Source organism: Budorcas taxicolor, chromosome 14 (assembly GCF_023091745.1).
Source record: "Budorcas taxicolor isolate Tak-1 chromosome 14, Takin1.1, whole genome shotgun sequence".
Taxonomy (NCBI): domain Eukaryota; kingdom Metazoa; phylum Chordata; class Mammalia; order Artiodactyla; family Bovidae; genus Budorcas; species Budorcas taxicolor.
Window position 1 is genome coordinate 72,199,090 of NC_068923.1, and position 22,542 is coordinate 72,221,631.

At 37.7% G+C, this 22,542-nt stretch overlaps 1 protein-coding gene across 1 annotated transcript in view; it reads right to left on the minus strand.

Annotated features, from left to right (window-relative positions):
• Positions 1-22,542, minus strand: part of ZFPM2 (zinc finger protein, FOG family member 2) — a 415,496-nt gene that overhangs the window by 249,808 nt on the left and 143,146 nt on the right. Inside the window, exon 4 of the mRNA XM_052651795.1 lies at positions 758-876. Within this exon, the coding sequence (XP_052507755.1) occupies positions 758-876 (119 nt within the window). The remainder of the gene's footprint in view (positions 1-757; positions 877-22,542) is intronic.

A 22,542-nucleotide genomic window follows, 5' to 3' on the forward strand; every position in this document is an offset into this window, starting at 1 on the left:
CTGTCCCCACATTCTAGAAGCTCCAGCAAAAAAAGCCCTGCAGACACTTAGATTTTAGCCCTGAGAGATTCATTTTAGACTAGATTCACTTCAGATTATGATCCATTTCAGACTACATACTACAAACTTGGGTTGTTTTAAGCCACAAAGTTTGTGGTAACTTGCTGGAGCTGCAATAGGAAACTAACATATTGAATTAAGAAATGAAGTTTAAATGTAATCAAATACTCCATCTTTCCATAACTTTTTAAGATAGCTAATCAAGTGTTCATATACTTTTTCCCAGAGGTAGACTTTCTAAGCTCAGAATATTTACAAAAAAGTTAACAAGAAAAATTATGATGCTGATCACTCATCCTCACTCTTAAAAGTACAAATAGAATTGCCAAGCATATCAAGGTTGTTTATTTCTTGTTCATCATGTAAACCTGTAATGTATGACAATTTGTGTCATCTTAAGAAGAAAAGCATTTGTATATATTATTAAATATGAACAATATTAGTCTGGCTATGAAGATAAAGCAACCTTATAAATTACCTTACTAAATAACCAGTCAGTGTGATTAACCTGTTTCCTTCTAAATTCTGCATATAATACTGTCAGAGACAAACCACTTGGAAAATATTCCAGTTTTATAGTCCACAAAAAAGAAAAAGCAAACTGTTACTTTTAGTGTTTTCACCAGGAAGCAAGTGGAGATAATTTCTGTGCCATGACAAAGTATTAAGAGTCAACCATCTCAGAACATCCACATACCAAGGAATTATTATTCAAGTCCATCTTCCCAGCGAATGGTCCCCAGGTGGTTCCCACTGGAAGTTGCTGCCGACTCTGAATTTTTCGCTCTCCATCTTTCTGAAACACCTCCAGCTCTCCTGCAGACAATGAGCACATGAGCGTTTAAGTACTTTCACTTATGTTTTACCAACAGCTGACTGTTTTTGCGTGTTTGGCCTACATGCACAATATTCTCAGGATTCATATAACGAGAATTGATTATATTCATCTCAACCGATCTTGGTATCCTGAGAGGATAATAAAACTTGTCCTTTTAACTGTATTCACATTTAGTCCAATTTCTTTCTTGAGTTTCTGCACACTTATCATCTACTGTAGGGCTTCCCAGGTGGCTCAGTGGGTAAAGAATCCACCTGCAATGTAGGAGACGCAGCTGCTACTACTGCTAAGTCGCTTCAGTCGTGTCCAACTCTGTGCGATCCCATAGACAGCAGCTCACCAGGCTCCTCCGTCCCTGGGATTCTCCAGGCAAGAACACTGGAGTGGGTTGCCATTTCCTTCTCCATTGCATGAAAGTGAAAAGTGAAAGTGAAGTCACTGAGTCCTGTCCAACTCTCAGCAACCCCATGGACTGCAGCCCACCAGGCTCCTCCATCCATGGGATTTTCCATCAAGAGTACTGGAATGGGGTGCCATTGCCTTCTCCAGCAGGAGACACAGGCAGACCTCGATTTCCATCCCCGTGTTAGCAAGATCCCCTGGAGGAGGGCATGGCAGCCCACTCCAATATTCTCGCCTGGGGAATATTGCTCCTTGCATGGACAGAGGAGCCTGGTGGGCTACAGTCCACAGCGTTGCAAAGGGTCAGACACGACTGAAGTGACTGAGCATGCATGCACACACGTCTACTGTAGTCAATTCTATTCAGTAAATCCTTAAGAACCAGAAATGATAACACATCTTCAAAAAGCACTGATACAATGTAAAATCAGACAGGGAATATTGGGACAATAGCTCAGAGTTAAAATTCCTACATTTGATCACCAATGTAAGTAAAACATTGCAATTACATATATATATTAAGTGAAGTGAAATGAAAGTCGCTTGGTTGTGTCCAACTCTTTGTGACCCGTGGACTAAATACAGTCCATGGAATTCTCCAGGCCGGAATACTGGAGTGGGTAGCCTTTCCTTTCTCCAGGGGATGCTCCCAACCCAGGGATCGAACCAAGGTCTCCCGCATTGCAGGCAGATTCTTTACCAGCTGAGTCACCAGGTAAGCCCAAGAATACAGGAGTGGGTTGCAATTTCCTACCCCAGGGGATCTTCCCAAGTCAGGGATTGAACCTGCATCTCTTGTGTCTCCTGCATTGTCAGGCGGATTCTTTACCACTGCGCCACCTGGGCTTCCTAAAAAGATATATACCTTAGGCCATAACTCTACTACAGTGATACAAGACTTTTGTGAACAACATGGAGAGTTTTTTTTTAAGTGCTTGGCGATTTCCTGAAATTACTACTAGTTTCAGTGGATAGGACAACTACATGTGCAAACAGTGGAGGTGTTATGTTTTCTCAAATAAAAAAACAATGTTCAATCAAAGTCGTTATGCTTTTATATTTGGGACTTTAGGCAAGACTTTATGCTACAAGTTTGGACAAAAACCCTTCGAAAACAGGCAGTTTAGGTTGATATTCTCCTTTATTTCTTCCCAATTATTACTTTAAGATCATTATATAGAAATAGGAAATAAAGAGTATTCGGTGGCATACAGTAGGAATCAATCAAAAGCTCACTTAAGAAATAAATGAATGGATTAATAAAAAATATATAAATGAAGGCTTCAAAATGTCAAAGAATGGCCATTAGACCTAAACATTGTTTGGGATAAATAAAAAAAGAAATATTAATCAGGAACTGGAGACCTCTCTTTAAGTAATTAAATCTATGACATTCATGTTCTGGGATTATTTCCATACTATATAATCACACTAAATTTTTTAATATTTCAAAATGTTAATCATAATAATGTAATTTGCTATTTTTAAAATAGAATTTTATCTCAACCTGTTCAAGACCAGACCTGAAAATGGAAGAAATGGAATAGGAAGAAATATGAATGTTAACCCATATAGAACAGATAGCTGAGGAAAGTTCTAAATAAAACAGAATATATTCACTTGCTTCACTCAGTATGACACTGGGATCTAAAAAGATATTATACAAATCAACTTACTACAAAACAGAAAGAGACTCACAGACTTAGAGAATGAACTTGCAGTTGCAAGGGGGGGAGGGGGAGAAAGATGTGAGAGTTTGGGATTAACACGTTACACACTTCTATATTTGAAATGGATGACCAACAAAGAACTGCTGTAAAGCCCATGGAACTCTGTTCAGTGTTATGTGGCAGCCTAGACAGAGAGGGATTTGAGGGAGTATGGATACACATATATGTATGGCTGAATCCTTTCGCTGTTAACCTGAAACTATCACAACGTGGTCAATTGGCTTAATTTGTTTACCTTAATACAAAATAAAGTGTTTTAGAAAATCAGAATGAATTCAGTAATTATACTTTGCAAATGATATATAAGTCATGGTAGGTGATACAAAATATTTGCTTTAATTTGACCTTAGTTTCCCATCAAGTTAATAACTAAATTTAAATATATAGCTTTAATCTTGATGCTTTTAAAAGCAACACCATAGAAACAGAGTTTCCAAATGATAATTTTCTCCAAATATATGCCCAGGAGTGGAATCGCTGAGTCATATAGCAGCTTTATTTTTGGTTCTCTAAGGGATAGCCTTACCATTTTCTATAGCTGCTGCACCAATTTACACTCCCACTAGTAGTGTGTGCTGCTGTGTGCTCTCAGTCATGTCCGACTCTTTACAACGCTATGGACTGTAGCCTGCCAGGCTCCTCTGTCCATGGGGTTTTCCAGGCAAGAATACTGGAGTGGGTTGCTATTTCCTTCTCCAACCCCTGGTAGTGTAGGAGGGTTCCTTCTCCCCCACAAACTATAATTAAAAAAGATACATGCACCCCAATGTTCACTGTGCTAAGTCACTTCAGTCATTTCTGACTCTTTGTGACTCTATGGGCCATAGCCCGCCAGGCTTTTCTGCCCATGGGGCTTCCCAGGCAAGAATACTACAGTGGGTTGCCGTTTCCTTCTCCAGGGCATCCTCCCAACCCAGGGACTGAACCTGCATCTCTCACACCTTCTGCACTGGCAGTCGGTTTCTTTACCACTAGTGCCAGCAGTACCGTTTACAACATCCGAGATGCAGAAGCAACCTAAGTATCCACAGACAGACAAATGAGTACAGAAGATGTGGTATATGCATACAATGGAATATTACTCAGCTATAAAACAGAATGAAATAACATTATTTGCAGTAAAATAAATGGACCTAGAGAATATCATACTAAGTGAAATGTCAGACAAATATATAATATTGCTTGTATGTGGAATCTAAGAAATGATACAAATAAACTTATGTAGAAAACAGAAATAGACTCATAGACATAGAAAACAGAATTATGGTTACTAAAGGGGAAGGAAGGAAGAGGGGATAAATTAGGAGTTGGGGATTAAAATCACACTATTAACATGTATATTTCGCTTTTCACTTTCATGCATTGGAGAAGAAAATGGCAACCCACTCCAGTATTCTTGCCTGGAGAATCCCAGGGACGGGGGAGCCTGGTGGGCTGCCGTCTATGGGGTTGCACAGAATCGGACACGACTGAAGCAACTTAGTAGCAGCAGCAGCAGCATGGAATCTAAAAATATGGTACTGACGAACCTATTTGCAGGGCAGGGATAGAGACGCGGATGTACAGAATCTACTTGAGGACACAGCGTGGGGAGGAGAAGGTGGGACAAACTGAGAGAATAGCAAGGAAATGGATACATTACCATGTTAAAAAGATAGCTAGTGGGAAGTGGCTATATAACACAAGCAGCTTAGTCTGATGCTCTGTGATGATCTAGAGGGGTGAAATTAGGGGAGGGGGGAGGTTCTACAAGGAGGGTTACATGTATGTGTGTGTGCGTGTTAAGTCACACCAGGCCTTTCAGACCCCATGGACTGTAGCCCTCCAGGCTCCTCTGTCGATGGGATTCTCCAGGCAGGAATACTGGAGTGGGTTGCCATGCCCTCCTCCAGGGGATCTTCCTGACCCAGGGATCAAACCTGCAGTTCTTAAGTCTCCTGCATTAGCAGGCGGGTTCTTTACCACTAGTGCCACCTGGGAAACCTTCATATAGGTATACTTGTAGCTGATTCACTTTGTTTTATGGCAGAAACCAACAACATTTTAAAGTAATTATCCTCCAATTAGAAAGAAAAAAGAACACTATTATATATAAAGCAGATAATCAACAAGGATCTCCTACTGTATAGCAGAGGGAACTGTACTCAGTATCTTGTAGTAACCTATAATGGAAAAGCCTCTAAAACCGAATACACACACACATATAAATAACTGAATCATTTTGCTGTATATCTGACATTAACACAACACTGTAAATCAATTATATTTCAGTAAATTTTTTAAATGAAAGCAATACCATCAACCTGAATTCAATATCTTATTTATCTACTTTGTATCACCTTCTTTTAATAGTTAGAAGACAGACATCCTTTTCCATGCTTTTATTGCTCAGCCCCAAAACCAGAATAACATATATAAACAACAATCCACTAAAATATTGTGTAATGGTTAAGTTCTGCCCATTATGAACATAAATGTATCTGTATCTGAATAATGACGATGTACTGGAAACAAGAATTCCATGTTCACCATAAAAATTTAAATTCAAGAACTAAACGACCATCCCTCCTTCTTCTCATGCTTCCATCCTTTCTCATTTATCAATTACAGTAAAAATGGAAGTACTCACTAAACTTATTAAATGAAGACAGACATACATTTCTCTTGTTTTTCATTCTTATGTATCAGTAGCTAAAGATGATCTGTAATGAGGCAAATGGATCCAAAAAGATTCAGTAAGTCTGAGCTTCTTAAATATTGCTTTATAAATAAAAACTTGCTTTAAATAATATATTAATGCTTAAAAGTATTGAACTCCGAAGCCTACTTGTAGTTCAGCAGATATGGAACAATAATAATTTGTTTTCTGCATGCAGAATAACAAACCCATTTCTGAGATTTTTCCCCTGAAAATATATTTCAACCTCATACAAACTTTTTGATTAATGAGTTGAAATCAGAGACTTGTATAGGAAATCCTCAAAGATAGAGCATAGCCAACAATCTCTTAAGACATCAAAAAGAGCTCAGTGGGAGATATCCCTTATCATATGCCTGCAGTTTCATATTGATAATGCAGTTATTTAAATTTGGGATAACTTTTCCATTTGAAAAGAACCTGTTTAATTTCTGATAGTTCTTATTTTTCAATCATACATTTTAAACAATTTCCTTACCGTTTACCCTTTAAAGACAAAATACTTTTCAATTCTTCAGCTAAGAATATTCTTTTCTGCATAAAAATAATGCCTAAATAATTTGCTGTTTTTACATACTAAAAAAAAATGTCATGTCACATTTCAAGTGATACTGGAGGAATCATGAAAATCTTTGAAAACCCTTTAAAAATGTAATTCATCCTCTCTTTCTTACACTGACATTTTTCATTTGAAAGGGTTCAGAGTCAGACAAACAGTGACTTCTTATCTATACCTGTGGATTTACAAGCAGGTCTGTCTTTTAATGGATTAAGAACTACAAACTTAGGGCAAATCATGAAGTGATACCCCCAAATCTCCAAAGTTTCTGAGGTGTCTTTGACTATGCATTAAAATGTTAAGCAGCTCTTAAAGATGACTATAACAGAAAGTCCAGCAACTGTTCAAGCTCTCAAGTCAATCTCTTCAAGTTTGTTAGGCAAACTGGCAGATCTCAGGGAAATCTCAGTCTCCATTCTAGTCTATCAAGATGTTAGATGTTATTTTGAAGTTTGTGAAATTCTTTCTGCTGCTGAAACAGTTAAATAAAAATATTCATTTATTCAGAGCAGCTTTTCAGAAAACTGGGCTTCCCTTGTAGCTCAGTTGGTAAAGAATCTGCCTGCAGTACAGAAGACCTGAGTTTGACCCCTGGGTTGGGAAGATCCGCTGGAGAAGGAAATGGCAACCAACTCCACTATCCTTGCCTGGAAGATCTCATGGACACAGGAGCCTGGTGGGCTGCAGTCCCTGGGGTTGCAAACAGTCGGGCACGACTGAGCGACTAACACTTACTTTCAGAAAACTGCAAGCACATTACGAAATAATTAGCATTTATACACTACCATGCCTACATAGTTTAATGACAGCAACAGAAATATGATGGAAGCTTTATTTCATTTAGCATACATGTTGCTTTTGAGTATAATATTTTTAATTTTTTCAAAGTCTAATAAGAGTCATGAAATAGAGGAAATACCATGTACATTTTAGTTCCTCTATCAAATAGTCAGTTGATGGCCATGAATAAATTCTATGTTTTATGAATCTTTGGCTTGTCATTGTTAAAGGGGTTTGTCACTTACTACTTAATATGGTGTCCATGACACCATGATTTTCTTTCTCCAGATGTAATATATTATGAGAGGTAGAAAGAATACTGAGATCGTGGGTCAAAGACTCAGGTCTTAAAACTAACTTATCATAAAAGGAATGTTTGACTTAAAAAGATGAGAGATTTCAAAATAAAGACAGCAAAGATCCCTTTTCACTGGATTTGCTTACTCATTCTTTTTTGCATCCATTCATTAGCTTATTCACTGATTTATTCTACTAATATTTCTTAGTTACACTCAGGATAAAGCAACAAGCAAAACAAACTTAGAGCCTGGATAAATTTGAGGAAATGTAATCCATAAGGTTTGGGAAGTTGAAGCCATAGAATTTAGTATTACTTTTAGATTTTAGGAATTAGGAAAGGAAAAATCCAGCAATGATGTTCTGGGTATCTGGCAGGGGCAAATGGGTCACTGGCCATATACCTATTGAGATAAGGCACACAGGGAAAAAAAAAAGATTTAAGGAATCATAGCTTGGAAATATTGGGGCCAAAGTGGCTTTGTAAGGAAGGCAAGAGGTGATTTGGGGTGGGTTAGGTAGCCAAGCCTGTGACTTGGAAGCAAGGTCTTGACTAGATTGAAAAATATTGGCATTTATTCGTTAGGACCAGCTTGTATACGGTAATAAAATTCACAGAATTGTTGATCTAGAAGAGAGTATAACATGATAAAACAATAAGATTGAGGATAGAGTTCCAAGAATTTTCAAAAGGCAGAGAGATAGAGGAGCAGGCACAGAATTTAAGGGAAGTGTAAGAAAACAGAAAAAAAGGAAGAAACTGGACATGGTACCATAGCATCCAATGGATTGATTGAGAATTTAAAGGAGGAAGGATCAATCAAGTCACCTGAAAATTTATGTAAGTAAGAAAAGGACTGGGAAAATTCCTTTTGATGAGATGGAGACCATGGGTGTCTGGGATGAAAGGAGTGTTTTAGAATAGGAGGCCAGCACATGGATCAGAGTAGGTTCAAAATCAAATCGGAGAAAAGTGGAACAAGTTATGTGATCCTGACCAAGTCCCTAACCCTCTGAACGTCCGTTTCTTCAAACCAAAAAGTAATTACAATATCTTTCTCATATGGTGGCTGTGAGGATTCACTCAGATAACATGTACAAAGTACCTAATAAACATTTACTATTTCACCATAAAGAAAATGAAGCCCTTCTAAGAGCATGTCCGCATACGTCCATCATCACATCTAGCCATTCAGTGTCTGTGGTCACATTCCTTCTTTAACACCTCTATCCAAAACACTCTCCATACCTTGATTTTTATCTTTCTTTTAAATATCTCCTGGATTCACATTTCTTATCAGCATTTCCCAGTTTTGTTTGTTTGCTTGTTTGTTTTTTGTTTTCTATCAACTCAGATGTAGAGGACCAGCCAGCCTCAATTCACTCTACAGCTCTGATTTGGGCTCCAAATCCTTGCCAAGATAAACTTACTTAAACTCCACTTTCATCATGTTATTCATTTGTGCAAGTCCTTTCACTGCTTCCTTTAGACCCTCCGACTTGAACATCTATGCCTGAATCCTAATACCATCACAGCGTTGCTCCACGGAGTCTGCTTGACTGCCTATTTGCTCTCCAGAATTAACTCTTCCTTATCACACCTTCCTCCTCCTCTAGCTTAACTCCCACACCTTCCTGAGAATTGTTGTGGCTACCTGGCAGACACAACATCGTCCTGGCTGCCCTGATAAATCCTACTAATGTTGCAAGATTAAAGATATTCTCTTTCACCAAACAATTCTGAACTCTACAATAAACTTGAGTTCTCCTTTCCTAATTCTCCCATAACATTTACAGTCCACACAGTTTTGCATTTAATTATTCCCTAGTGGTTTCCCTTGGATAACTCTTCACCTCAACAGGATTATATGCATCTTGAACTCCAGATGTATTTTTTATTTGTTTATTCTATGGTAATTAATACAGTTTGTGATGCAATAATTGCAGAATACAAACTGAACATCATTGATTAGATGAGAATTTTCATAAGCTCATAGACCTAATTGTACAGTTAAAAGTTGATTTTAAAGACAAAAAAAAAGTTGTCTTAATATATGTCTGTTCTTTGTATTACAACAATCATACATTTCATTTGCTCAACATTTTATTGCACTAACTACATTACCTCGTGTGTGAAACATGGAGCAGGATGAAAAATAAAGGTTCTTTTTTTCTGCCCAGTTCATATTTTTGCAGCTACTCTTCAAAAAGAAGCCCACTTAAAAAAATTATTTTTAACATGCTGGGTAAGTTCACACAAAATATTTGAGACACATAGGATGGACTAATCAATTTTGGTAAAAGATAATATTGTTAGTGCTGAGGGCTGTTTCTCTTATCTTCTTGATAATGCATACTTTTAAAAGTCTGTGATTACTCAAAGACTTATGATAGCTTCACTTAAAAAAAAGCCCCAAGTCAGAAATCACTACCAAACATACTGCAGCTTTTAAGATATCAACCTACTTTTTTTTTTGTCCAAATAAAAGAAGTTTACTGTGGAAAGAAAACTTAAAATCAAGAGAGATACCCTCAAATCTTTCTTTATTGAAGGTGCTATCAAGTCAATGCTTTGTTTCTTTTTAATAGAGTCATTTTGATGCCTCATTAAAGAGCAAAGTATATGAAAACTGTGGCATACCAAAGGGGAACAGACAAGATGTGGGCATTTTAGCATAATTATCAGCAATCATGCTTCAACTGAATTCAGCATTAAGTTGATAGCATAAATGTATATGGTATTTACGGGACATCCCTTAACTCCAGGCTCAGATTTCAAAGAAGATGGCTGCAAGTAAATGAGATGACAGAAGATCCTATTTCATTTGCTGAAAATAAACTTTGGGTTGATTTGAACTTGGTTTTAAATATATAACCAAATTTTAAAGCAGACCACATGAATTAGCTCATAATATTTATCAGGCCTTACTACAGCACAAGGCTATAGCGTCAGAACCCATATTTATATTTTCTTCATGGTTGGAAAACATTATACATCATGGTATCAAACATGGACAGCCCCGAAGTCATGCTGAGTTCAAAAAGCGCTCAAAGATTCTAAAAATCTCAAAACATTTTCAAAGTCAGCCAAGGTGGCTGAAGTATGGCAGCGCTCTTGCTATTTTATGGTTTAACCATTTGACAGCTGCCTGCCAGATACATAAGAGGGTTAGGCGATCATTTTACTGCTGATTATCTTCACAGCCAAACTGCAGTCTTGCCACTATGCCTGTTTCCTCAGGCATTAATAACAGCATGTTTCATCTGCATTTTAAGAGAAATAGGGCCATTTGTACTATACTCTGTTGATCCATCTCAAAGCATGGTTTGGCACAGGAAAAGATGGTTCTTGGTTAACAGCTACAAATCGCCTTATAGGGACACCTTTTCTAATTTTCCTTCTCAATTTTTGAGTCATACAGTCATAACACACACTAAACTACAGTTTTGAACATAAACTTGAAATACGACATTCCCTATTCAAGTACTCCAGTCAAACCCTGATAAATCAGGCTGGCCATGCCATGATCTTATCCCTTCTGACTCTTTAATAAATCGAACCTTGTAACTTTGTACTGTTGGAAGTTGTCACTAAATGAAATTGTGACCTTATCCGGCGCATGAACTTATCCTGCTGACAACTACATTTATTGTGTGGATAAGAAAGAAAAAAAAAGAAGAGACAAGAATAAAGAAAAAAATGAGATATTTGATAATTCTGATCTTAGCCATATGTAACTCTAACAGATGGGATCTTTTTGATGTTCCATTAATGATTTGCCAAAGATGAGTTTCTACTTAGAGAAAAATGCTCACCCTAGGTAAGTGCTAGGGGCACTGCAGATGGCAAGAAAAGTGCATGAAGAGGTACTAGGTGACACCAGCGAATCAGAAGCTATTAGCGTAACACAAAGAGCCCTGAATTAGGTTGTAATTGCACTGGAAAAGATAACATAATGGTGGTGGCAAAACAGAAACATTCCCTTTTCACTCAATGCATTCAGCACCTAAAACTAAAACAAGACACTGGAATTGTCTGAAACGTAGCAAAGTTAATTCACTGCATTTCTTAAGAATACAAAACACACCCTTTGGCTACAGTTTCTAAAAACTCATAGAAAATCAACGTGCAGAGCATTAAGAAGCAAATTTACATGCATACGCTACCAGATACTGGCATGTATTTACTAACTCAGGAACCTTTTACTTTCCTATTCTAGCTGGCATTAAGGATTCATTCTGAAGATATTATATGTCTGAATATTCTATCTTAAGACCCACTGGAACCTACAAATTATCATCTTTCAGACAGATAAAAAGAGGTAAAATATGGTTCTAGGTAGTACTATTACTGGTAATAAAGTACACAATTCAAGATGTTTTTAAAAACAAAACTGGGATCTGAAATAACTAAGAAACCTCTACCTGCCTCTTCACATATAAAAATAAGTTTCATACACGGAGACCATGTTCAAGACTGAGAAAGAAACTGCTGTATTCTGCTCTTTGTTCTGTGGTGTATTTATACGAAGCAAAACCTAGCTCATCCCAGGTGTCTGAAACTATTCACTTGGAGTGTGACTAACTCTTGCAAATGTTTGGAAAAGTCACTGGAAGGAAGAACTGCAGTTTCTGGACATTGTTCAGCTGCTGAAAGGAGGAGGAGGAGTTGGCACTCTTTGGCTCAAGAAACCTGGCACAGTAGGCTTCTTCGCTGCCAGAACCCCCTCTGACCTTTCAGACACCACTCCTTGTCACAGGCCGACCCACCACCACTTCCTGATTCAAATCCTGAGACACAGAGGGAGGGTATGTTCTGGGAGGTACAGTTAGGGAGGAGCAGCCTTGGTTGTGAGAGGTGTGGGCAAGCAGACACAGGAAACAGCAGCAGTGGAGCAAAAGTCAGAAGTCTCTATCGGCAGGAGGTCCATAGAAGGGTCAGGGCCTGCAGAGCGCTGGTCAGAGAGGCGTGTTCTCTCCACGAGGACAAACTCTAAAGGAGAAACTTTGGGTAACAATCAACTGTAAGCTCCTGTTCGACAGAAAGCAGCAAGGAATAGCTTTTAAAGCATATTGAATATAGAACACCAGTAGACCTCATTGTGATTCCAGGGTCGGGAAGACCCCCTGGAGAAGGGATAGGCTACCCACCCCAGTTCTCCTGGGCTACCCTGGTGGCTCACATGGTAAGAATCCTCCTGCAATGTGGGAGACCTGGGTTCAGTCCCTGGGTTGGGAAGATCCCCTGGAGGAGGGCATGGCAACGTGCTCCAGTGTTCTTAGCTGGAGAATCTCCATGGACAGAGGAGCCAGGCAGGTGACGGTCCATGGGAGATCGCCAAGAGTCAGATGCGACTAAGCAAAGCACAGACCTCATTGATAGTTAAGGTTCTAAATTTTTTTTTTTAATTTATATATATATTTTTAAATTTTTATTTTTAGTTTATTTTACTTTACAATACTGTATTGGTTTTGCCATACATTGACATGAATCCACCAAGGTTCTAAATTTAAGGCAACATTTATTTTTGTCTGTTAAAGTTCCATGTTTTCTCATAGTTACATTTATTAATTTAGAAGACGATATTTGGCACACAATGGAACTTTTCACAAGCCATTGCTGATACTTGAAGATCACTGCCTTATGAGGTATACTGGAGCCAACTGGGAGGCTCACTGGGAAAGAATCCACCTGCCAATGCAGGAGACTCAGGAGACTCAGGATCGATCCCTGGGTCCAGAGGATCCCCTTGAGTAGGAAATGGCAACCCTCCCCTCTCCAGCATTCTTGCCTGGGAAATTCCATGGACAGAGGAACCTGGTGGGCTACAGTCCAAAGGGTCATAAAGAATCAAATATGAATGAGTAAATGAACATGCCTCATGAGGTGTATCTTGACATCCATTAATCCAGATACCAGACCTTGAAATACCAGACCACCTGACCTGAGAAATCTGTATGTACGTCAGGAAGCAACAGTTAGAACTGGACATGGAACAACAGACTGGTTCAAAATTGGAAATGAGTACATCAAGGCTATATATTGTCACCCTGCTAATTTAACTTACATGGAGAGTAAATCATGAGAAACGCTGGGCTGGATGAAGCACAAGCTTGAATCAAGACTGCTGGGAGAAATATCAATAACCTCAGATATGCAGATGACACTACCCTTATGGCAGAAATTGAAGAAGAACTAAAGAGCCTCTTGATGAAAGTGAAAGAAGAGAGTGAAAAAGTTGGCTTAAAGCTCAATATTCAGAAAACTAAGATCATGGCATCTGGTCCCATCACTTCATGGCAAATAGATGGGGAAACAGTGGAAACAGTGACTGACAGACTTTATTTTCTTGGGCTCCAAATCACTGCAGATGGTAACTGCAGCCATGAAATTAAAAGACACTTATTCCTTGGAAGAAAAGTTACGACCAACCTAGACAAGACAGCATATTAAAAAGCAGAGACATTACTTTGCTGACAAGGTCCGTCTAGCCAAAGCTACGGTTTTTCCAGTAGTCATGTATGGATGTGAGAGTTGGACTGTAAAGAAAGCTGAGCACTGAAGAATTGATGCTTTTGAACTGTGGTGACGTAGAAGACTCTTGAGAGTCCCTTGGACAGCAAGGAGATCCAATCAGTCCATGCTAAAGGAAATCAGTCCTGAATATTCATTGGAAGGACTGATGCTGAGGCTGAAATTCCAATACTTTGGCCACCTGATGCAAAGAACTGACTCATTTGAAAACACTCTGATGCTGGGGAAGATTGAAGGCAGGAGGAGAAGGGGATAACAGATGATGTGATGGCTGGATGGTATCATTGACTCAATGGACGTGAGTGTGAATAAACTCTGGGAGTTGGTTATGGACAGGGAGGCCTGGTGCACTACAGTCCATGGGATCGCAGAGTCGGACACGACTGAGTGACTGAACTGAACTGAACTGAACCCAGATACGGTCATGCTTTTAACATTGTGAGATGGTATAGACAGAGATGAAAGAAAATCTATTGACAAGATTTAACAGGTAAACATTCTGAAGTATAAATTGTGATTAGGATGAGTTTTGTCTGGAAGGAAAAATCCACATGAAGCTCCATGTGGGGGTGGGGAGGTCACATTTTAGGTCACAATACGAGAGAACCAAGGGATGGCAAAATAATTTGACAAATGAACAAATAACATGGGAATTATAGCATTATTGTGAAACCCTTTAGTATACTTCAAGGAAGTAACAGTGCCCTGCCAAGTACTCTCAGTCAAAGAAGACTGCAGAAGATTGTTCTAAAAGTGATATTCCATTACACATTTTACTTTTTTTTAATTCTGAGAACAAATATCACTTTTTTTAAGTTCTTAAAAAGAAATAGAAAACAATTATGAAGAGAATAGAAATTTAACATGTTACCAATGAATACAAATTTGAGGATACCTGAGTTCACATCTAACACTATTGCTGCTGCAGCACATATAATATTGCAGTGTTTTATGGCTCAGCAGGTATGTAATCTGCCCACAGTGCAGGAGCCCACAAGAGACATGGGTTCGATTCCTGGTATAGGAAGATCCCTGGAGGAGGAAACGGCAACCCACTTCAGTATACTCACCTGAAAAATCCCACAGTCAGAGGACCTGGTGGGCTACAGTACAAAGGGTCGCAAAGAGTTGGACATGATTGAGCACATGAAGCCTTGAAATGGGTCCCCAAACTGGGGAGAATAAATCTTGTGCACTGACCATGAACACATTATCTATATCAGCCATTTAATTCTCTTAGTTTATGGCTTCTTCAGAATTACAATATACGTATGTTAAGTGTTAGTTGCTCAGTCGTGTCTGACTCTGCAACCCCACGGACTGCAGCCCACCAGGCTCCTCTATCTATGGAATTCTCCAGGCAAGAATACTGCACTGGGTTGCCATTCCCTTTTCCAGATGTAGGGATCGAACCTGAGTCTCCTGCATTACAGGCGGATTCTTTAGTGTCTGAGCCACCAGGGAAACCCACAATATATGTATACATTTTTAAATTTGAAAATGCCTTTAGTCTACAGAAAGATTTACTACGAAGGTTATAATACAGGCACAAAGATTTTATTACTAAACCTTGAACTCATTGCTAAAGACATTTTTAGTTTCAGATAATACTTTTAGAAAAGTAATTCCTAAAGATCAAGCAAGCTGCAGTCATTTACTCATAATTATGGAGTATTTTATTAATGCTTATATATATTCACAGTTGTATATATTCTTATTACACATAACAGACCAGAGTATCTTGCCAAAAGCGGCCTCCTTGACACTGACTTTTTGGGAGGTGCGTATAGTCCATCTCTCTGTGCTGTGAAGGCCTTAGCTCTCTAGTATATGACCCAAAATACCCACCATCAGTGTTATGTTTAAAAATCTATCGTCTTTTGAAGTCTGTCTCTCATTTCCTTATAAACATTTCCCTGATTCATATAGCCTCTGCATGGCAGAAAATCAGAGGTGATCTCTTCCTTTGAACTTCCAGAGTATTTGATTTTAGCTGTAATAATTTTTTTTAACCATTTTCTTCTGTGTAATAGTGATTTGTGTGTATTTATTATCACTGTACATGGAACATTCTAGATTACCACACAATGTTTTTACCTGGTAGGGTTGCAGAAATTATAAATGTGTGTGTGTGTATGTTCACTGTTTTGGGTTAAATGATTGTTTTAAAGAAATGATAATTCTTGCACATTCATAATATTTTACTTTATAACACATATTAATGAGAAGTTTGTAGAATAGGCATTATTATTATGATTATTTTATCATTTTACCATCATAGGCATTGGGCTTTTTAACTCAAAGCTGAAGTAACTTATTTAAGTTACAAAATTAGTAGTCTTGTAGGATTTCAACCCTAGTTTTCTGAGCCTCTCATGTTGATTTCACTTTATCAGATTGCCTCTTTTTAAAAATTTTAATGACTTAACTAGGTGGAAGGATTTCAAGCACCACTGTCATATCAGCAGCCATTATAGTGGATTCATTTATAAGATTAGCTGCCAGTCAATTTGGGAAGCAGAATGTGAATGCCTGGCGGACGGGGCCACAGGGTGAGTTTTGAAGGAGGCAAGGTGGTGGAAATATTAAACAAACAAGACACTGGGAAAGCAATACAGAGAGAAGAGTGGCAAAATTATTGTTTGATTATGAGTTCACAATAAACATTTACATTTCTGTCCCACAAATTTCAGAGAGAAGAAATCAAAGATACATGGTTTTAAAACAGAGGAATATCCCCCACCTCTCCCCTCTTCACAACAGCCCCTGACTACCATTCCTCAGAGAACGTATTCTGTTACTGAATAAACTTAAAAAAATGAAAAAAATTTAAAAAATTGATAATCTGATTAAATATATCAAGTCATTATGAACATATGAAATAATATAAACTTTTCTTTCTAAGAACATGGAGTGTATAAGGCATTTTGAATATTCCAAAACAATGTCCCATCTTTTCATCTGGTTGATAGCATTTTCTCTGAAGAGAACTTTCTGATGTGAAATTATACGCAGTGATTGCAAACTAGAAAATCTGGTGCCTTCACATTCTCCAACTTGTAAAATATTTCTATATATACACACACACATATGTGTGTGTGTATGTGTTATTCTTCTCTTCAATTCCTCTCGCCTTTCCTTGGATCATTCCCTTTCCAACATGAATGTGGGATATAGAAATGCCAGATCGTGAAGAAGGAAGCAAGGGAGAGAGCAAGGAAAGAAAGCAGGCAGGCAGGCTGGCTGACAGTACTCAAGAGCGTAGTCTCCACAAACTCAGAGATCACTGTGCAGAACTGACGTTTAAGCCTTTCCTCCACTTAGCAGCAAATGCCTCTGACTAAATCATTTCTGTGGAGTGACCTCTAATATGAAGTTTTACATATGCTCATTTGGTGCATGGTCCAATAGACCTACAAGAGATCACCAAGCATTAGTGATATATAGTGATATAGTGAAGTCGCTCAGTCGTGTCCGACTCTTTGTGACCCCATGGACTGTAGCCTACCAGGCTCCTCTGTCCATGGGATTTTCCAGGCAATAGTCCTGGAGTGGATTGCCATTTCCTTCTCCAGGGGATCTTCCCAACACAGCGATCGAACCCGGGTCTCCCGCATCGTAGACAGATGCTTTACTGGAATCTACGACTATTTTTATTCATAAAACCTCACTCAACTGAACTTCATTTATAGAAGTATTTTCTCATTCAAAATTATTTGTTGAACACATAATGTCAGGCAGGATGCTGGATACTGGAGATATAAACATGAATCATATGTAGATCTTTTCCTTATGTAACTAATTCTGATGGTTGTGTGGTAATTAGCGCCTAACACACGAAGCTTTTTGATAAAGCAAAGAGACACAATTTGACCAGCAAGAAGAAAAGTCTCCTACATCAGCTCAGATTCGGAATGACAACTCAGAGGTGTGAAAGCTGGCAAAAGACAGTATAAATCATCTTTTTTCTTTAATAGATCAGAAATAATTTATTTCAAAAATGAATACAATACAGCGTTAACATGAGCATTTAAACACATTTGTTATGTTACAGGGCGTCCCTGGTGGTTCAGATGGTAAAGGATCTGCCTGCAGTGCAGACAAGCTGGGTTCCATCCCTGGGTTGAGAAGATCCCCTGGAGGGGGGCATGGTAACCCACTCCAGTATTCTTGCCTGGAGAATCCCATAGATAGAGGAACTACTTCCAAGGCAGAGGTTCAGTAAACTAGAAAGCACTGCCTTGAGTTAAAATTATGACCAAATCGGAAGAAACAAATGACTGGAATTTGTGGTAAAAAAAAAAAAAAAAGGTTAAAGACCATAGAAATTGTAAATGATAGTAAGTTTCTGTTGTTCAATATTGCAAGTGAGTTAATTTTAGACAAAATGATATTTCTTAAAAGTGTTGAAATAGAACTTGTACCTACATGTTAAATATTACTAGCCCTTTCTTATAAAATATTTTCAATATTAGAATATTATACTTCACTCTTTTTTGATAATTTCATATAAACTCCTGAAATTGAGATAATAATACTAGAAGTTATCACTTTAAGCACTACAGATCAGAGACGTAAGCTCATTTGCAAGTGTATCTTTACTAGAAATGCATGCATCTATCACTGTTTATAGTGACTACAGGTAGAAGGGACCCTTTTCATCACTTGTTCCTTGACAGATCACTTGACCGACCAGGTGAAGTAATCTACAGACGGTCATCAACTTACAATGGATCAATTTAGGATTTTCCACTTTACGATGATGCGAAAGCAAAGTGCTTCTGCTGCTGCTGCTGCTAAGTCGCTTCAGTCGTGTCCGACTCTGTGTGACCCCTGAGACAGCAGCCCACCAGGCTCCCCCATCCCTGGGATTCTCCAGGCAAGAACACTGGAGTGGGTTGCCATTTCCTTCTTCAATGCATGAAAGTGAAAAGTGAAAGTGAACGCGCTCAGTCGTATCCGACTCTTAGCCACTGCATGGACGGCAGCCTACCAGGCTCTTCCATCCATGGGATTTTCCAGGCAAGAGTACTGGAGTGAGGTGCCATTGCCTTCTCCGAAAGCAAAATGCACTCAGTAGAAATTATATTTCGAATGTTGATCTCTTCCCAGGCTAGCAATGTGCCATTTGATAATCATACTCTCTTTCTCGTGATGCTGGGCAGCAAGCTATAGCTTAAAGTCAGCTATGAGATCATGAAGGTAAACAACTCTTAATATTCTGTACCCACACAACCATTTTACTTTCAGTACAGTTTTCAATAAATTACATGAGATATTCAGCATTTCATTATAAAATAGTTTTGGGGGTTAATTTTGTCCAACCGTAGGCTAATGTAAGTGTTTTGAGCACACTGAAAGGCAGGCTAAGCTATGACACTGGGTATTAAGTGCATTTTTGACTTACTATATTTTCAACTTTCAGTGGGTTTGTGGGGCTGTAACGCCATTGTATGTAAGTCAAGGAATATCAATATTCTCTAACAGGTGAACACATCCAGAACTAATGGTAAGATTCTTGATATCAGAATCCCCCACCCAGAAACAACCACATCTATCTAAACTATGTATTTGATGCAAGGAGTCAACTGCCGTTCTTTCCTTAAAAATCTAGATGTAAGTAATTATTATTTGACAATTATATATAAGAATACTCACATAATCAACACTATTAAAATTAAAGGATATTTGTAAAACTCTATCATGTAAATGAGTAGAGTGAAAGTCGCTACAGTCCATGGAATTCTCCAGGCCAGAACACTGGAATGGGTAGCCTTTCCCTTCTCCAGAGGATATTCCCAACCCAGGAATGGAACCCAGGTCTCCCGCATTGCAGGCGGATTCTTCACCAGCGAAGCCACCAGAGAAGCCCAAGAATCCTGGAGTAGGTAGCCTATCCCTTCTCCAGTGGCTCTTCCCAACGCAGGAATCGAACCAGGGTCTCCGGCACTGCAGGTGGATCCTTTACCAACTGAGCTATCAGGGAAGCCCCAAATGAATAGATGTTGTCCATAAATACCAAGAATTTTTGTAAATAAATATTAGAGGTTAGAAAGTCTGTTTGGAGTAATGAATGTATAAACATTGGTGACATATTCAAAAAGGCTTTTTTTAAAAGATGGATATAAATGTAAAGATAACTTGCACTAAGCTATTAAATATATGTTATGTCTGATTTTCTCTTTAGCTTCACTAACTTAATTAAAACCATAAATAATAAATCGTATTCTGTAGCTCCATTTTAGTTTCTTTATATTATTCATCTTAAATATTAGTTATCGAGAATAGAGTTAAAATATAATAGATATTGAACTATGAAAATAATTAAGCACAGTGTTAACTAGAGTCAAAGTAACAATTTTCCATTGCTAAGAGCATAGGCTTAAGCACTCTACTTTCAATTTGTAGTAATAATCTGTAATATTTTCTCCCTCACTGAATGCATGTGTTCCACAATTGTGAATTTTCTTCTATGATGAATTGGACCAAGGAAAGGAAACCATGACACTTTTATGAGCATATTGGGAAATAATTGCATATAGAGATAATAAGGAGATGGCCAATAGAACATTATTAAATTAGATTTGACAAATTCTTACAATGATATCATAAATCATCAAGAACAGGGATTATATACACTCTTAGGATTCAAAAATACAGATGATATGAGGAAAAAATGTATTGATTATCTTGAGCACCAGCCTGTATTCTTAGTGTACCCATTGATTTGCTATTATTTCCCATGGGTATCAGTTTAATTTCCTACTTGTTCTCCCAAAGTTTGTTGTGAACATGAAAACAAAAAGGTGAAAGTCTCAATAGGATGTGTGGTACACAGAAAGTGTTCAACAAATGTTATAAATTTTATCTTAGTATTTTTAAATTGAGAGTAAATGGATAAAATGAGGGAAGGAAAATAAAGTATATGGATAAAACCTACTTGCACTGCAGACTTGCTTGATCATTGTAATTACTTCAAGTAAGACAAGCTTCCACCCTGAACCATTTTCACTCCAGATGGAGAAAAGTGAGAGGCATAAAAGATCATACTGGATCCAAAAGATGCCAGGAAGAGCCCCTGGAGGTGATGGAGAGCTTCAGCCCATAGTAACCCACACTGCTATTTCTTAGCTACTTCATAGCTAAGCAAGGCTGAGGTCTGTAGTTGTGAAATTTAACATCAAAGGTGAGTTACCAATTCCATTTCTAGATAACCAGGATTAACTGCTCCACTGACATTATCCTGACAGTGTAGAATTCCAGATAGGAGAAAATAAGGAATATGCTTATATCTCTATGAAAAAAAAATTGAACAATCATATTTAAGACAATGGGAAATATTTATCCTATTTTACTATTATTGTTAGACTTTTTCATTTCCCCCCTTAAGTGTTCTCGATTATAAAATTATCAGGATATATTCATAATATTTACTGAGTGCTTATTTTGGTGCCAGATACTATATTGAGTCCTTTACTTAATGGTCTCACCCTCACAGCACAGTTAACAGGAGCAACAGAGAAGTAAACTGCTGCTCATGGTAAACCACTTATATGAAAGGAAAAGTATTTTTATTAGCTCTCATTATCTGTTTTTGAATATTGGGTCTTATTTTTTTCTAAATATTTAGAGTAGATATATATATATATATATTACTTTCTTTTCCTTTTTAACTTAGAATAATTTTACTCAAATTGTTGCAATCAAATGAGTCACAACAGGTGGGGAGAGAAGCCGATCAAGATTAAAGAATAGCTATGATTACCTACTACATGATCCAGGAGAGATGGCTCCTGGGAAGAAAGAGAAGTCCCTAACAAGCACTGCTACCCTGAATAACAGTGATTATATGTATAATGGACAATTATATGAAAGTCAGGACAATTCTAATTTCTTGACGGGAAAAATGGTAGTATTCCAAATGTAAACAGATACTCCCTGCAGTAGTCCTTCACACATATTATATTACTATAATCTCTCAAACTTATATATCTCTTTATCAAAATAAAAATCTTTCCTCAACCAGAATTTTGTGAAAATGTAGATTTATTATTACTACTATCATCATTGTTTTTGGCCCTTCTGAACAAAATGTGAGCTTCTAAACCAAGAGAAAAAGCAATGACTTTGAGTAAAGCATATTTTCAAGAAAAATTACTAATAGGATTTTAAACTACATTGTTAATTTATTCTTTTGAATTTTCAATGCTAAAAAAGTATGAAAAAAGATCAAGAATCAAGGTTATGACACAATGACAGTATTTAGCCATTAGTTATTACTAACCACGTAGGCCAGGCAAGATTATGGTTCCATAAGCAAGTCGAGGGATAAGCATGTATCATTAGTCCTAACAAATTCATTTTTTAATTTATTTGCTGAATAAGTATGCAATGAGCACCACTTTTATGTATGGCCCTATAATTATCATGCATTTTGGGTAGCATTTTCCTTAAATAATTTTGCTGAAGATCATTAAATCTATACTTCAAACCCAACTTTTATCGACAATAAAGCAAACACTTCTACCTTTATATTTAATCATGACCACATGAGTCACTCATACCTCCTTTTCTCTAGAACATGAAATTAGAGTAGAATGTTTTTAGTTTTAGCTTTATTATATGGATTTATAATCAAGCTGG